The following is a 17,430-nucleotide window of genomic DNA, read 5'->3' on the forward strand; positions in this document are numbered from 1 at the left end:
AAGGGTGGGGTGGTGGGGAACCCGCGTCGTCGCCGGTCCGCGCAAAGAGCTGAGGTCCAGCTGGAAGGGTCGCGGTGGAGACCCCGGTGGGCCCCATTGCCAGGATGGGGAAACTGAGGTAGGAGGGGGGAGCCACGGCCAGGAGGGACAACTCCAAAGCCACAGCTGGCAGCCCGGGGCCGGGCAGGGAGGGCGGGAGGCGGGGTGGGGCGCGTCCTTCGGTGACAGCAGAGCCCGGGAATGCGCCAGCTGGGAGGGTCTCTCCACCCCCCACGCCCGGCCCCCGGGGCTGAGCTTCTGCCCAGTGCGCTGGGGCCCTGCGTCGGGGGTGGCCGGGATGTGGGGCGGGGAACCCCGGGATCGGAGCCCAGGCGTGCGGGGGTTTCCACCACCGAGTGGGGCGCCCCTGAGGGAGGGGTGAGGGGCAGGACCAGAGGAGGGGGTCAGTGGCGGGGGACAGGGACCCCGGCGCTGGCGGGGAGGGAGCAGCGCCCCGGGGCTCCCGGAACCAGGGCAGGGCGACCTCGGTTCGCGCACATTCCCGGCCCCTGAGCGCGGCGCCCGGAATAGCAGCCCCGGGGCGGGGGGTGCGGGCGCTCAGGCCCCGCGTCGCCCTCGCGCCCGGCTTCCCAACGTCGCCGGGACCCAGGCGCCCGACACCAGGCCGCGGCTCTCGGGAGGGACCCTCCCTCCCCGGGCTCGCTCCAGGCAGCCCCCGGCCGCGCGGGGGCGCTCGCGGCCGCCGCCCCTCCCGCCCCCGGCCTGGGCACGTCCGGGGAGGCCCCGGTGGGAGGGGCCGCCCCGAGCTCCCCCCACCCCACGGCCCGCACCTCGGGCCCCGCCGCTTCCGCTCGCCCTGGGGCCGCGCGGGGAGCCTGGACGCGCTGCCCGGGCTCCGCGCAGCCGGTAAGTCCCACCTTCTATCCTCCCACTATCCCTGCCGGCGTCCTGGCCGGGCGATCCGCTCCTGCCCCTCCCTGGGCCCGGTCGGGCTGGGGAGAGGGGAGGGTAGCAATTCCCAGGGCGGAGTGAGCTCGGTCCCACTGCCTCCGGGGAAACTGAGGCCCAGGGGTGTGGCTTGCCCTGAGATCACCCCACCTGTCAGGGGTGCAGCCAAAACGGGGAGAGAGGTGCTTGTTCCGTGGGGAGGGTGCTTTGAAGAGTGGGAAGGCTGGTCCTTGTAGCCCCCTGTTTTCCATCACCTACGTCCCCAACCCCACAAGCCCGTGCTTAGAGTTGGGTGGGGGTTGTCAGAAGGTCAGGCCCCTCCCGCGCTCGGTCCGGTCTTCTTCCTGCTTCCTGGGTCAGCCCAGGCTCTGGGGTTAGAGAAGGGTGGAGATGCAGGTGGCCCCACAGCTGTGGTCAGGGAGAGAGGGTCCAGGCTGGACCCCTGGGGCAAGCCCCGCCATCCCCAAATGCTCAGCACCTGGAGGCACTTCAGAGCCCAGACCCCTGGTGGCCCAGAAGTCCAAGGGTCAGAGCCGGAAGGGCCTGAGAACTGGGGAAACTGAGGGTCCTGGTCCCCATCTGGTGCGCAGGAGCCCAGGGGCTGCAGAGTGCTGAGCTCATCCTGCCTTCCTTCCCTTCGGGCACAGCTGACCGCCAGGCGCCCTGGTCCTGGCACAGAAGGGACTCACGGGGCAACCGGTTTCCCTTCCCCCCCCCTTTCTCCCGCCAGGCAGTGGTCACGAGGAGGGTGTGCATGATGACTGACTTCACCCCTCCCCGGACAGATGGGAAACTGAGGCTGGGGAGGCAAAGTCTTTCCCCCCCTCGCGCCCTCCCCCATCCCTACCACCTACCCCGCCCCTGCCACCTCCCTGTCCCCTCCATCGGCCTCCTCAGTGGCCCCTTTTCCTCTGCAGGCGACCCTGGCGCTCCATCCCACACCCTCCGAGATGAGGCCACGAGGCGCCGACTGGACCGGGGCCAGGTCACCCCTCCCCGCCACGCCTCCAAACTGGGGGCTCCCTGCTGCCACGGGTCTGGGAGCTGAGGGGGCCCTGGAGGCCGGGGTGCAGCTGGGGGGCTTCCACCAGGGACCCGGCTCCTGACCCAGCCCCCACCGGCCACACCTTCTGCAGGGTCTCATAGAATCATGGACTGAGTCCAGCCGGTCCCCGCTGCACAGATGGGGAAACTGAGGCCTGGGGCAGCGGAGTGGCTGGCCTCTGGCCACACAGGAAGGTAGAAGGAAGGATGGTGGGGAGGGGGCCACCTGTGCACTGTCTTTGATTCCTTCAGTCATCGAACACTGACTGAGCACCTACTGTGTGCCCTGTAAGACAACGCACGGCCGATGATAACCTTAGCAGATGATATTTTGAGTTCTACCTCTGCTTACCTGGCTCTGTGCCTCCTGTCTTCCTTACCTGATCCCAGGGATCCCTCAAAACTTTCCTGTAAGGGTGGGCTCTGTGGTCACCCCACTCTTCAGAGAAGTGGGGCCCAGAGACGTTTAGTTACGACCCAAGATCACACAGCCAGTCAGGGCAGAGCTGGGCTTCAACCCCTGTCTGCGGCAGCTCCACTGCATCGACCCCTCTGCTCCCCCAGACCCCGCCCCTTCCAGAACCTCCTGCTCTTGCTCTGGACCCTCCTGCACTGTGGTTTGGGGGGCAGTGCTCAGGTAAGGGCGGGCACGAACCCCGGGGGCAGATGGGAATGGGGACCCGCCGGCGGTGTGAGGTCACCGGCTCCCCCTCCAGGCTGACCGCGCCTCTCTCTCCCCAAGTAGGGTCCAGGCGAGTGGACGCCGTGGGGCTCCTGGAGCCGCTGTTCCAGCTCCTGCGGGCGGGGCGTCTCGGTGCGCAGCCGGCGCTGCATCCGGTGAGCCAGCCGGGAGCCAGGGGGTCCCTGCCCCTCCTCCCCCAACAGCCCGGCCCAGCCCCTGGCCGCGCCCTCGGCCTGCCCACACATGCCGTGCCCTTTAATCCCCCTGATCCAGCTGGAATGCGGGTGGGGTTGGCGGAAGTGGAGGGTGGACGGGCTAGCTCCGGGAGAGGGTCACCGGGGGTCTTGACCACACTCTGGCCACCCTGCTCCCTGCAGGTTTCCTGAGGAAGAACCGTGCTGGGGTGACACCCACGAGTACCGCCTCTGCCAGTTGCCGGTGAGCTCTACCCATCTCCCCAGGCCCCACGCTGCCCCGAAGCCCTCCTGTTTCCCCACTCATGCCCCCAAATATGCCCACCACACTGCCAGGTTCTGTGGGCTCTCGGGGGCTGCTCCAGACTCTGACCCACCTATCTCTACCCCCAGGACTGCCCCCCAGGGGCCGTGCCCTTCCGAGACATACAGTGTGCCCTGTACAATGGCCGCCCCGTCCTGGGCACCCAGAAGACCTATCAATGGGTGCCCTTCCACGGGGGTGAGTAGCCTGGCCTTCTGTGGTCATGGTTGGTCCAGATGAAAAAATTCATGGCTGGCAGGGAGAGACGGCTGTTGAAGAGGAGGAGGTACTTGGAGGATTGCACAGAGAAGGGGGCATTAACGCTGGGGCTTTGAAGGATAGGTAGGAGTTGGTGAAGCGAAGGATAACCAGCATGTATGGGGAGTGAAGGCAGCAGAGTCCACCCTGCACAGGGTCGAACACCAGGCTGAGCTGTATCCAGAGGCCAACAGTTCTCAAACTTACCCAGTAGCAGGAAATGTTGGTGCACTGAACTGAAAGTAGGGAGTTATATAACTGCGTGCCCAGGGCAGCGTGCCGCCAGATTTAAGGGAGACGGGCAGCTTCAGACGGTACAGGCGGAGGCAGACACAGATAAGAAAAGCTTAGAATGCAGAAAGTTCCATTTGTCAACCTCACGGGCTTGCCTTTTCTTTCCTTCTTTCTCCTGAGAACTGGAGGAAACCTGCCATGATCCCACCCCCGCAGAGGCCCACTAGGGCCAGCTCAGGATGCGTTCCAGGCAGGGTCTGCCGGCCAGGCTCAGGGAGGTGGGAGCCAGAGGGAACAGGGATCAGGGCTGTGAGCCTGTGGGTGGGATCGAACAGCTCATTTTGCGCTGCTGCCTGGCAGAAGGGGAAGGTGAGGTCCAGGGAGGGCCAGCGACACACCCAGGCTACATGCGACTCATCAGTCCTGGGTAAACACTTTACATTGAACAGCTGGTGGGTGCAGGGCCCAAGTGCTGAGAGAGTTCCTCCTGCTGCTGTATCCCAGAGCTTAGAACAACGTCTGGAAAATAGTAGGTGCTCAGTGAGTGTTTGCAGAATAAATAAATGGAGAACATGCAATGATGTTCATAGTGGATCACAGGGTAAGGACTCCTAATATAAGGACTTGCCATGAATGAGTGAGTGAATGAACGCATGCACGTGGTCCCAGGATACTTGCTGGGGAGAGTCCCAGGACGCTGCAGGCAGGGTGCCTGCAGTCCAGTCCCCGCTCCGCTTCAGCCTCCATGTGTGGCTTTGGCTGACTCTCTGGGCCTCAGCTGCCCAAGGGGAAGGCTACCGCAGGGAGCTTGGGGGTGGGGACTGAATCTCAGACAGAGGTCCCAGGCCCACCGACTCCTCCCGCCCCCAGCGCCCAACCAGTGCGACCTCAACTGCCTGGCCGAGGGGCACGCCTTCTACCACAGCTTTGGCCGCGTTCTGGACGGCACCCCATGCAGCCCTGGTGCCCAGGCACTCTGCGTGGCTGGGCGCTGCCTGGTAAGGACCTGCCAGACCTCATCCCAGCCCCTGCCCTCCCCTCCAGGCTCTGCCCCTCCCTAGACCCTGCCCCCAGTCCCGTCTCGAGGGCCCACCCTTTTACTGTCAGGTTCCACCCCCAGGCCCCATCCCTTTTACATCAGGCCCCGCCCCATCCATCCAGGCTCCACCCATCCTCTTCCTTCCAGGTTCCACCCTTCCCTAGGATCTCTCAGCCCCTCTCTCCAGGCTCCGCCCCTACCCAGGCTCCCTCCAGGCTCCTCCCCCCTAGGCACCACCCCCAGGCCCCATCCCTTTTGTCAGGCCCCTCCCCTTCCATCCAGGCCCCGCCCACCGCCCCAGACCCCGCCCCTCCCTAGACTCCACCCAGTCTCCTCCCTCCAAGGCCCGCCCCTTTACTCTCAGGCTCCGCCCTGTTCCCCAGGCCCGCCGCTCCGGGCGCCCGTGACGCCGTGCGTGTCCCCAACCCTCTAGAGCGCCGGCTGCGACGGGCTGCTGGGCTCAGGCACCCTCGAGGACCGCTGCGGCCGCTGCGGCGGCGCCAACGACTCGTGCCTCTTCGTGCAGCGCGTGTTCCGAGACTCTGGTGACCCGCCGCCCCGTCCTCCCCGCACGCTCCTCCAGAACGCGCCCTTTAAGGAGCCGCGAGCCCGGAAGCGAAGTCCCGTGCTGATTGGGCAGCCCGCTACCCAGCCCCAGTCGCTCGTCATCCTGATTGGCCACTGTCAGATTATCCCACCCGCCCCCGAACAGATGGGACTTTAACCCTTTCCCTGCCACACTTGAGCTACAATAATTGTAACTCCAAATGTTCTACGGAGCTTTTTCTGGGTCCCGGGACCTGGCTGGCCGCCTTACCCGCAGAATCCCATTCAAACCTCGAATCGTCACTCAAATGCACCCCCACCAGCACCCCAACGCCCTCCTACTCTCCTGCCCAGGTGCCTTCGCCGGGTACTGGAATGTGACCTTGATCCCTGAGGGTGCCAGACACATCCGCGTGGGCCACCGGAGCCGCAACCACCTGGGTACCGCAGGGCAGAGGGGGGAGGCGCCCGCTGGCCGCCAGGGTGCGGTGGCTGTCCCTTGTTACGGCTGGGGAGACTGAGGCCCGGGAAGGGGACCCCAGGGTCCTGGAGGCAGATGGGCCTGTTCTGACGCTTCTCTTGCAGCGCTGATGGGGGGCGATGGGCGCTACGTGCTTAACGGGCACTGGGCGGTCAGCCCGCCCGGGACCTACGAGGCGGCGGGCACCCGTGTGGTCTACACCCGCGCCGCGGGGTTGGAGGAAACGCTGCACGCCGCCGGGCCCACCTCCCAAGACCTGCTCCTACAGGTGCGGGGGTGGGGTCCGGGACTCTGAGCAAGTCAGAGGGGGTGGCCGGGGTCAGCGAGTCACAGGGTGGAGGCTGGGCCACCGGGCTCTATTGCAGCTCCCTGGTGTGCCGTCCCCCTACTCCAGGTCCTCCTGCAGGAGCCCAACCCCGGCATCGAGTTTGAGTTCTGGCTCCCTCGGGAACATTACGGCCCCTTCCAGGCTCAGGTGCAGGCGTTGGGCTGGCCCCTGCGGCAGCCACAGCCTCGGGAGGTGCAGCCTCAGCCCCCCAACTCCCCCGCAGCCCCCGCTGCCGTCCCTGCACGGATCCCGACCCTGGCCCCAGGTGAGGCAGGACGGCCAGGGTGGGGGCAAGCAAGGGGCTGAGGCCTGTGCCCCTCACAGCACCCCCCCCCCACAGACCCCTGCCCACCCTGCCCTGACACCCGCGGTCGTGCCCACCGGCTGCTCCACTATTGCGGCAGCGACTTTGGTGAGACCCTTGACCCCAATCCTCACCTAGCCCATAATTAACCTTGACCAGAACTTGATCCCTGTCTGCTTGACCTCTGATCCTTATCTGACTTTACTCTTGACCCCTTCTTCTGACCCTAATTTGACTCCTCGATGTAGCCCCTATCCCTCGTTGATCCCTGACCTGACCCCGACCCTCAGTTTCCTCTCTGGCTGTGGATGTGTGATCTGGCCTCAGCCCCCCACCCCACCCACAGTGTTCCAGGCCCACGTGCTGGGCCGCCATCGCCAAGCCCAGGAGACGCGCTATGAAGTGCGTGTCCAGCTCGTCTACAAGAACCGCTCGCCACTGCGGGCCCGAGAGTATGTGTGGGCCCCAGGTCGCTGCCCCTGCCCACCACTGGCTCCCCATCGAGAGTACCTGCTGGCTGTCCAGCGCCTCGTCAGCTCCGATGGCACACAGGATCGGCTGCTGCTGCCTCACGCTGGCTACGCCCGGCCCTGGAGCCCTGCCGAGGACAGCCGCGCACGCCTGGCTGCCAGGCACTGTCCTATATGAGCTGCCAGAGGAGCCCCCCTCCCCACAAAGCAAGAAAGACATACAGGCTGGAACTCAACCAGCCTTCCAGGAAGCTCGGAAATATCTCCCACGTGCAGCTATGTGACTCCCCATCCCACACACTTAGACACCTTGACATGCAGTCAGATCCACTGACACAGACAGGCTGCCACTGGCGAGGACACACTGAGTACACTCTTCACTCATTTCCCCTCTCGACTTGGCTGCCAGGAGGCTCATCACCATCTAACTTCCTGACATTCTGTGCTCTCTTCTTTCTGCCACTCACACGCACCCCTGCTTGTATTCAGAGACACTGTCACAAACAGGCAGGCGCCTTAGAAGACATGCCTAACCAGGTGCTGTAACATACCAATTACCCCTTTTGCCCTGGCTACCAGGAAACTCAGAAATAATTTTGACAGCCTCAGCGATGCTGGCTGAGGTTTCTTTAGTCAACACTGCTGTTCACCCTTTTAAAACTCATATTTAATCTTTACAAGCACTTTTTTTTTTTTTTAAAAGGGCACTCCAGTTACATGTACTTGGCTTGCAGAGTCTTGGGGACACGCTGGTCGAATCACATCCACAATCACACTGTCCCAGAGTGTGCAGACATGATCACACACAGCCCCATCCCCTCCACCCCAGCATGTCTGACCCTGTGTGGGGGTGAGGACAGGGAATTATATAGGGCACAGCTGGGGAACAAACGGGTCCTGAGCACACTCCCCATGCCACATATTTGTCTCAGGCCCACCCAGGGGACCCCTCCCCAGTGGAGGAGACAGGTTAGAACTGCTGCTCTCTGCCAGCCCCTAGTCTAATATATCCTCCTCGTAAAGATTTCTGGAACCAGGAGGGCAGACCTGGGCCATGTGTATACTGGGGGGTGTCTGTAGGGTGTCACATAGTCACTCAGCAAACCCTACCCCCGAGGCTGCCCCTCCCGCCTCCTCACTCCTGCATGGGGTGGCTCATGCTGTCATTTGGGACAATCTGCTCTTCTGCAGTGCCTGTGCTTATGTTTTTCTCTGGGGCATGGGATGCCTGGGGGCCGGGGATTGTCTACGATTCCCTCGCTATTCTGTAAGGGCCCTGCTGGCCGCTGACCGCAGCTGCCCCTCCAGGGAACAGCCAGAGGGGTGAAGGGCAGGGGGAGCTGTCGGGGGCAGCTGAGGCAGAGGAAAGTGCATCCTCTGGGAGTTGGCAAGGGGCTCATGACGTTAGCAGTGACGTCAAGCCAGACCCTGCTCCTCTTTGGGCCTCAGTTTCCCCATCTGTGAGTGAGTACCCTTTCAGCCCCTCCCAGCGCTGACATGGGAACTGCACTGTTCTGGAGTCCTTCCTCAGCCCCTTTGTGCATTCATGCATTCCTGTCACGAGTATTTGTTGAGCACCTACTGTATGCCAGGGACCCGGAACAGTGCAGGCCTGGCCTTGGGGAAGCAGCAGTCACTTCAATTATGTGTGGCCTTCTATGATTGTCTCTGCAACCAGGGCTGCAGGTGGGGAGTCCTAGGAGCCCCCAGTTCCACAGGGACGCGTGGGGCCTCGGCACCCCTTGGTGGCAGGATGGGGGACTCGTGGCAGTCCCCAAGTGCTCTGTGTCCACCTCCCCCATTGCACCCACTTTCCCGTGGACACTGGCCGTCCTCAGGAATGCCTGTCCCCTCCAGCCTCCCTACATCAGCACCGACACCCACAGCTACTCTCTGTACCTGTCTGGACTGCCATTATCACCCTGGCTCCCATTAGTCCCTGAGCCTGTCCCCTCTGTCCCACCATGGCTTGAAGCTGTGTCAGGGAATGAGATTTCGGGTCCTCTGGGTCACGGAGCCCTGTGAGGCTTCCCCACTGTCTGGCTCCAGATGGCCAGCCCTGTCCCAGCTAGACCGGGTGGCATAATGCCCCAGAGGTCCACAGGACCCCAGGACTCTGGCTGATGTCCACGACATAGAACAGAGAGAGGAGGGGGGAGACGTAAGCAGCTGGAGACGTTCTCTCGTGTGAGGCTGTCCCTTGTCCCCAGGGAGCTCACCATTCTTATGTGAGCAAGATGACCTAAGGCCTGGTGACCAGGTGACTTCCCAGCATCATTTCTTACCGGCCACCCCCATGTTGTTTCCAGGGATAATCATGTAACCATCAGCAACAAACACTGTTGTCCACACTCACTCTTTAGCTTTAAAGCAAAGGCTCGAACGATTTAAAGAGAGGGAAAAATATGTCAATTCTGGATACTCAAATTCAGCAAAATATTTCACATAGGAACTAACGTTTGCACTTACGCAGCAAATATTACACTGTGTCGGTGGTTTACATTAGAAACGGAAGTAAAAGCTCCAGGCGGGTCCACAGAGTCACAGAAAGGAAGTGGCTCCTCGTCCCTGCAACCCCCAGTTCTCATTTTTGTTTGGAATTTACTGCATCTGCCTGGGAAGATGCAGAACACACGGGGTGAGAGGCACAAACGTTGTCCAAAGTGGCCACAAATGATCACAAACGGTGGGAACTTACTCTCGGGGGAAGCAGCAGCGGAGCTCATGGGCGTCCAGAACTGGGAATTCTGTGCATCGACTTCCATGGGATGCAACGTGTACTGAAGGATAAAGAACTAAAACTTGTGAGTTGGTAGCATGCATTCATGCTAGTAAAACAAAAGTAACCACAGCAATTGTTTTATTAGACTGGCAAAAGGTTTTTTGGGGTGAGGAGTATTTTACCAACAACACTGCAGAATTCCTGCTAATGGTGGCAATGCTGAGCTGATGGGATTGGGATGCTTTTATTACTATCATTATCATCATTTTAATTCCCTTTGGATAGCACGTCCCCTATCGGCTGCTTGGGCTGATTCTGGCCCGTGCCTGCTCCTGTGGCTCCTGGGACCTGTGATTCCTCCTTCAGCCCCAGGTGCCCAAACAGCCACTGGACAGCTGTGGACTCTGCCCTAGAAGAGTTCCAGGTGGGAAAGGCAGGGACTGGCTGGTTACTAAGTGGTTAGAGCACACCGTTTTAACACCAAGGTCAAGGATTCGGATCCCTTTACCCACCAGCTGACCAAAAAAAAAAAAAAAAAAAAAGGTGGGAAACTCCCTGTGCTGGGAGGGAGGGAAGGTGGGTATAACTACTTTGGAAAACGGTTTGCCCATGTCTGCTACAGCTGAATGTATGCTCACTGTAGCGGGTGGAATAGATATGTCCAACTCCCAGAAACTGCAAATGTGACCTTATCTAAACAAAATATGTCATCGTGTTAAAGATCTTGGGATCGTCCTGGAATTAGGGTGGACCCTAAATCCAGTGACAAGTGTCTTTATAAGAGACACACAGAGGAGAGATGCAGACACAGAGGAAAAGCCATGTGAAGACAGAGGCAGAGACTGGAGGGATGTGGCCACAAGCCAAGGGATGCTGGGAGCCACCAGGTGTTGGAAATGACAGTGAAGGATCCTCCCCTGGAGACTTCGGAGGGTGGGCCTATAGACACCTGGATTCAGGACTTCCGGCCTCCAGAACTGGGAGAGGATAAATCTCTCCTGTTCTAAGCCGCCCAGCTTATGGCATTTGTTACGGCAGCTGCCCCTACCCCCTGCAACCTCTGATGGGTATATGCCCAAGGGAAGTGAGCCTTCTGCCCACCAAAGGCAGAATATTCCTATAGAATATTCCTAGCAGCTTTAGTCACAATAGCCAAAAACTGGAAACAACTCCAATGTCCCTCCACAGTGGGGTGGGAAGGATGAACTGTGGAACAGCCACAGAATAGGATATGACGTGCAGTGAAGGACAGACACATGGCTGCTGGTTCACACAGCATCGCGACGGGCCTCACGGATGTGGCCCCAAACAGACGTGGCAGACACAGAGGTGCAGGTGACGTTCGAGGACAGTGTTGAAAACAAATTGGTGGAAGTCAGGATGGGGGCTACTTTGGGGGCTGGGTATTGACTGGGAAGGGGCTGGTTTTGCACCATTAGCCTGGAGTAGCTGGTTACGCTTCTCTGCGTTGAAGCTAAAAATGAAACAAGTCCAAGGGGCTAAATGTCATTATTTCCACCTTTCCACCTGTGCTCCCTGGGCAAGCTGGCCTGGGTGGGCCCAGGGCCAATCTTCTCCCATCCAAGAACTAGACAGGCCTGACCCTGCTTAGCTTCTGAGACTGGCCAAGATCAGGTGTGTTCAAGGTGCTGTGGACATAGACCCATCTTCCGAGGGGCAGAGCTGGAGCCTGTCCCACGGCCCCCCTGAGGGCAGGGGCCAACGCCAAGTGCAGAGAGGCCTGACACCCCCTTCCTCCCTCAGAGCCATGGCCAGAGCCAAGCCTAGATCCCTGTCTACGTGGACGTGGACTGCAGGGTACGGGTGGTTATTAATAATTACCCTGATAAATCTTGCCTCCCGAGTAAAAGCCAAAGTCCCCCAACATGCCCTCCAAGTACCTGCATGGTCCACACCCCAAGACGCCCCTGTCCCCTTTCTCCCCCTTGCTTACTCTGCCCCAGCCACATGCACTCAACACACCAGACATGGTCCTGCCCCAGGGCCTTTGCACCTGCTGTTCCTGCTGCCTGCACTGCTCATGTCCCCAGTATCCATGAGAGTTGACCCTCACCTTTTTCATGTCTTTACTCAAATGTCACCTGTTAGAGGTCTTCTCTGACCTGCCCTGAGGTTAGAGCCCCCATCCTCAACTCCTGGCTCCCCTCCCTGTGGCAATCCCTCTGCAATTTATCTCCCTATGACGTGTTATCTGTTTACCGTGTCAACCATCACCTCCCCACGTCCTCAGGAGCAGGGACTTTTATCTCTTTTGGTCGTCACTGTACCCTTGGCTCCTGGAACAGGGCCTGGCATATAGTAGGCACTCAATATTTGTTAAGGGAACTGGGTCCTGTTCAAGTGGAGAGAGGGATCACATGTTAAAAGACTGCAGAACTTGGCTGATGTGTTTGGGCAGAAATCAAAAGTGTCTGCAGACCAGACATAGTTCAACATTTCTAGGACAAAATCGCTCCAGTTTGAGAACTGCTGAGTTTCAGACAGCCCCGTGAGAAATGTAATATCGGAGTTTGTGGTGTATCCTAACCCTTCTGCTATGTTTCCACCAGAAATTGTGACTGACTCAAATCTTCAAGAAGCACAGCTCAGGAGGAATGAACTAAACAGGAGAGGTTCATGGATCTGAGCGGTGGAAGGGGTGGACTGTAGGGGACACTGTGGGGCCCTGGCCACCTCTCGGCTATGGCTGCTGACGCCCCGCAGCTGCTCCTTGCTCCGGAATTTGTCTTTGGATGATGGGAGGTGCCTCCCACAGACATACCCAGAGGTTACAGCCCCCTCCCCCGGGTGGGCTGCAGCCAGTGATGGACAAATATCAGGGTACAAAATCTGACCCTTAGATTTGCTCCTGGCTCTTTGAACAGAGAGGCTGGGCACCCTATAAAGCCTCCTGCATTCACATCTCTGCAGGATGGCTTGTGCCTCGGTGTAATGTGTGCTGAAATGTTTCTCACTTCACATTTCCAAATGAGATGACTAGTGTTGAGGAAGTGCTTACCTTATCCCAGTGCAGACGATTTAAAGATCATCCCGTGTCTTGCAGTTTTGCACAGAGTTGTTCCATAGTCACCTCCTCATAGAGTCCAGAGCATGGGATGCAGTGTGTCGTGAGCTGCCTGGTTACACCAGCAACCTCTCTGCCAATGTCAGCTCAGCTTGGGGTGCATTGAATCAGGCTGCTACCGTCCTGCTGTCTTGTTTGCATGTGTCTGTTTATCCATAAATCTGCCCTTGGCTGACTTTCTCTGACTCATTGCTCATTTGTTTATTTCCTTGCTTTGGAAATCTATCCAGGATGTGTACACACTTCCTTAGGAAGGGGATTGCTAAAAACTACCTCTGCAGAGGGACAGGGAAGGGAACAGGGGAAACTAGGCTGGGGGGGGGGGCTCAGGTATAAATGAAGAGGGAATTCTTAATTTTTTTCTTGGCCCATATGGGGATCCAAACTCTTGACCTTCGTGTTACAAGGCTGTGCTCCAATCAACTGAGCTAACCGGCCAGCCCTGGAGTTCCTGGTGAAGTATCTGTGTCTGGCTTTGTGATCAAGTGACTGTAACATGGGAGTTGCATGAAAGGGAAGAATTTTCTGATACTGATCGGTTAGAGGCATTTCAGTGGCTCCTTCACTTGCATATTTAAAGTTCCTAAAGTTATGGCTCCCCTCCCCCTTTGGTTATATACCAAGTTTGGTGGCTGGACCGTACGGGGATCCGAACCCATAACCTTGGCGTTACAACACCGTGTTCTAACCAGCTGAGCTAACCAGCCAGCCCCCAAATCATTTTAATCTCCATCTGTGCTTTATTGTTGCATCAGAACAGTATTCTTCCACCCATCAGTAAATACCTGTGGTTAAAAAAACCCCAAACCCAGCCCCCAGACCCAAAGTGGAGTTAACTCAGGGTGCAGTTCTCACTCCAGCCCCCCAGACCACCTCTTGCTCAGCCTCTCCCCTCCCTGCCTCTGTCTCAGGCTCTGCGTCCAGGGAACCCAACATGAACAGCGGGTGTCCCGCTTTTTTACATCCTGTTGGATTTCGGTCGCTGGTTTTGCTTAGACGTGTTGCATCTACATCTGGGAAACAGGCTCCTCACCTCCTTCCTGGTTCTGTCTTTGCCTGTTTTTGTTATCAGGGTCAGGCCAGCTTCAAAAAATATGCGGGTTGTAGAAGACTCATCGGTGCCCACCGATATCCGCTCTCTCGGTTCCCACGAACGCCAGTCTGGCTTCAGCTGCCAGCCCTACGTCTCCCCGTGGGACGCTTTCTCTGGCCCCGGGACCCCACCCCACCTGCAGGGAGCACTGGCCAGAATTAATGGTCGCCCCGCCTGAGACCAGCCCTCCCCCGCGGCCAACAGCAGTGAGCAGGTAAATAGTCCGGCCCCCTCGCCAGGTGGGCAGGATGAGTCCCAGGTGTGCCCGCGATGCCTGGTTGCAGCTCCAGGTGCCCGCAGGGGTTGCTGGCGTGGCCACGCCCCCTTTCCTCGACTCCCTCCCCCTCCCCTCCTGGCATCCCCGCCTGGCATCGCCGCTCCCCCTGGAGGTCCCTGGGATCCCCTCCCAGATAAAGGACCAGGACTCAACTTCTTTCAACACCTGCTTCTGGGCTGCGGGGGACCCAAGCGAGATCAGGGGCATTTTCTCCATTTCTCTTTTCTGGAAGAGTTTTTAAAAGAAGGGGGTCAACACGAACAGGCCTGACAACTAGCCTTGGCCACTTGGCAAGACCGCGAGTGGGAGGATTTGCCTCTCTGGGCCTCAGTTTCCCCTTCTGTGAAATGGGGCCGGGCTGCCCGGCCTTCACTCCTGATGAAACGAGGCCGTGCCCGGCGAGCCTGGTCGGGATGCGCTTTATTGCCGGCTCTAGCGGGCCAGGTGTCTCAGGCGCCAGCAGTGCTGCAGGCACTGGAGCCCGTGTCTGTGGTGTGGCCAGCGACAGGTGACCTCGGTGGTGGACTCGGAGGAGTACTCTAGAGAGGACTCAGAGTGGCTGGGGACAGTCAGCTCGGTCACCAAGGGGCTGCTGGCTGATGGCTTCGAGGACCGCTTCCGGCGCCGTCTGCTGGTCTTGGGGGCCGTGTCCCCTGGTTCACTCGGTGCCTTGCTGGGGGCTTTGCTGGGGACCTTGCTGGCAGGCTGCATGGGGATGATAGTGCCGCTGGGAGACTGGACCAGGGGTGGCACCTGGCTGGTGGGGGCACTGGAATGGTGCGTGGACCCCGAGGACTGATGGGCCATCTGTGAGGGGCCGGAGGAAGTGTTGGGGGGCGGAGTACGCTGCTGGGGCTGGCTGGAGGAGTTGCCTCGTGACCGAGGCTGGCCCCTGGCCTTGCTGGGCAGCTGGGAGCCACTGGCAGAGCCGGAGGGCAGCTGGCCCCGGGACCCGGAGCTGGGGGTGCCTGAGGAGCGAGACTGGGAGTTGGCTGAAGTGGCATTTAAGGGGACCCCCGGAGGCTTGTCTGGACCTGAGGGGCTGGAGGGGAACTCTGTCCGGGAATCGATTGAAGACTCTTTGGAGGGCTGTGTGCCTGACGTGGCCCCCTTCTTGCCAGCCAGGAGGTCCTCACCAGGGACAGGGGGCTGCTTCAATTGTCCGTCTGTGTCCGGGTCAGGCCGGACTGGGCTGCAGAGAGAGGGGCAGGTGACATGAGGTGGCTGGGACCCTGGGGCTCTGCTACGCTGCTGGAGAGCGGGAGGGAGGCTGGAGCAGAGGAACTTGGCCACCGAAGCGCTCGGGGCGCTCGAAGCCAGGACCGGTGTCGACAGGCGCTATCTTGCCGGGGGTGAGCCGTCCGCGGGGCGCTCGCCCCACTTCGCCGACGGGCACACTGAGGCTGGGACCTGCCCCCTCCGGCATGCCCTGGCGGTGGGTCTGGTCCGGGTGGAGGGCGCGCCCCACTGCCCAGCGGGGACCCCAAGACCCCGGGGTGGGGTCGTGGACCGGGATCCCCGGTTGCCACAGCCCTGCTCCTGTCCCCTCCACGTGAGCTTGGGCAGGGCCACCCCCTCTCGGCCCCTGCAGCATCCCCACTGCAGCCCGGGTCCCGCCGTCTCTGGGCGCCCGCCAGACCCAAGTCCGGCTCTTCCAGTTGCCCAGAGGCCCCGGGGCTGGGGGAGGAGGGGGCGGCACGGCTGCCGGTGTCCTGCGTGTCTGGCCGTACCCCGTCCCGCGTGGACTGCAGCCTGGCAGCAGGAGTCGAGCTCGTCCTGGTTTTCCCCTATAGGAGGCCAGGAGGGCAACCCACCCGCCTGGGAGGATGCCCAGGACCCTCCCTCGTCCCCCCGCAGGGGACCCTCTTCTTGGTCTGCCCTCTCCCCTGCCCCCGGCTCAGTAGCTTTGTGTCACTGTGCCTAAGGATTTGTGGGGTTGAAGTGCGTTGTTGTTTGGCAGCTGTGATGGGGGAGGGGGGTTGGACTCTGTCCACGGAGCGGGGGATCCCGGCACCCCTGTTCCTCTCCGCCTTGGGTGGCCCCGGACCTTCCTGAAACTCAGTCTGGCAGCACGTAGTAAGCGCTCCCCGTAAATGCCTCCCCCTGCCCTTTTTAAGGTGCTCTAAGGCCCACTGGCTCTGCCGCCTCTTCCAGGAAGCCCACCAGGGACGAATCACGGGACACTGTCTGGACTCTGGGGGAGCTCTGGGTGGAGGGCAGTGCCACGTGTTTTGAGCACCTTCGGTGTGCAGATTCCGGGAGTCCATTTCCTCTCATTTTCCTGCCACCTGGGGGATCCAGGCAGCCCGGGGAGCGTCTGAAATCTGAGGCCCCCCCCCACCTATCCCCGTCCTGATGTGCAAGGTCACCCTCCCCTTGCTGAGGCTGCAGGAAAAGGGATTCGGGAGAGGGATACCTGGGAGAGCCCCTCCTCCCCCTCTAGCGAGTCCCAGAAAGGGGTGTCTTCCCCGCCCCCTCGCTCAGATGTGGGAACCCTTGGACGCCACCTATGCCAAATCGCCAGGTCCCACGCCCCCAGGTAACAGATGAGGAAACTCAGAGGATACCGTGACCGGGAAGGTCGCACTGCCTCCTAGGGCCGGGGTGGGGGGTGGCCTCCCAGTCCCGAGTGACCTCGAGGATAAAGACTCTGCAGGTGCAGGGAGGGTGGGGGACTTGGGGCTCTGCCCTTTGGTCTAGGAGTGGCCCCTATCTCTCTGCAGATGGCCTCGGAGGAGGAGGCTGCCAAGCTCTCTGGGCCTAGAGGTGCCCTGGGGACCTTGGGCACCCCCCACCCCCCAGCCTCAGTTTTGTTCTGGCGCTTGAGTGAGACAAGGCAGGGGACACACAGGGCCTGGCACACAATAAGCGCTTAGTAAATGCAGAGTCATCATCTCTCCGTCAGTTTCAGGACGTGGCTGAGCTGTCCCCACCCACCCCCATTGCTGGGAGTGTATTGTAGTGGCCAGAAGTCACTCGATAAAGGTCTAGAAAGGAGTTCTCGTGGCTAACCCCAAGCAACCGTAGCAGGCAGGGGCCATTCCCAACCCCATCTACGGATGGGGAAACTGAGGCTCCACACAGAGAGAGCCTTGGTCAGTGCAAGTGGTGAGTGAGTCGAAGAGTCAAGGGTTCTACTAGGTTTGGGGGTCGAATCCTGGGTTTCGCTGCCTCCCATCAAGACTGGCATTCCCAAAGGGGACGACACTGTCCCCAGGGGATGTGTGGCAATGTCTGCGGACACTTTGGGTTGTCACAGCCGAGTGGGGGAGCTCCCATCATGGAGTGGGTGGAAGCCAGGGACGCTGCTCAGCATCTGCAGTGCCCAGGACGGCCACCCCGTCCTCCCCACACCAGGAGTGACCCAGCCCCACATCAGCGGTGCCGATGGACACGCCCCCCGCTGAGACAGCGCAAGGGA

At 60.4% G+C, this 17,430-nt stretch overlaps 1 protein-coding gene across 9 annotated transcripts; it reads left to right on the forward strand.

The window, feature by feature from the left end:
* On the forward strand, positions 1–9,687 carry ADAMTSL5 (ADAMTS like 5). 9 transcript variants are annotated; one of them, XM_063109729.1, is made up of 14 exons: positions 1–118; positions 1,866–1,983; positions 2,085–2,187; positions 2,383–2,629; positions 2,738–2,829; positions 3,052–3,112; positions 3,262–3,370; positions 4,535–4,662; positions 5,137–5,248; positions 5,604–5,690; positions 5,835–5,998; positions 6,125–6,323; positions 6,399–6,470; positions 6,709–7,098. In XM_063109729.1, the coding sequence occupies exons 3-14, from the start codon at positions 2,132–2,134 to the stop codon at positions 7,008–7,010; spliced, it is 1,629 nt and encodes a 542-aa protein (XP_062965799.1). In that variant the 5' UTR covers positions 1–118; positions 1,866–1,983; positions 2,085–2,131; the 3' UTR covers positions 7,011–7,098. The 9 variants fall into 9 exon arrangements, with proteins under 9 accessions (XP_062965799.1, XP_062965798.1, XP_062965803.1 ...); XM_063109728.1 differs by having other exon boundaries at positions 1,866–1,933; XM_063109734.1 differs by lacking the exons at positions 1–118; positions 6,709–7,098 and adding exons at positions 467–906; positions 6,611–6,686.
* The last annotated feature ends 7,743 nt before the right edge of the window (positions 9,688–17,430 follow it).

Source organism: Cynocephalus volans, chromosome 10 (assembly GCF_027409185.1).
Source record: "Cynocephalus volans isolate mCynVol1 chromosome 10, mCynVol1.pri, whole genome shotgun sequence".
In the NCBI taxonomy this organism is placed as follows: domain Eukaryota; kingdom Metazoa; phylum Chordata; class Mammalia; order Dermoptera; family Cynocephalidae; genus Cynocephalus; species Cynocephalus volans.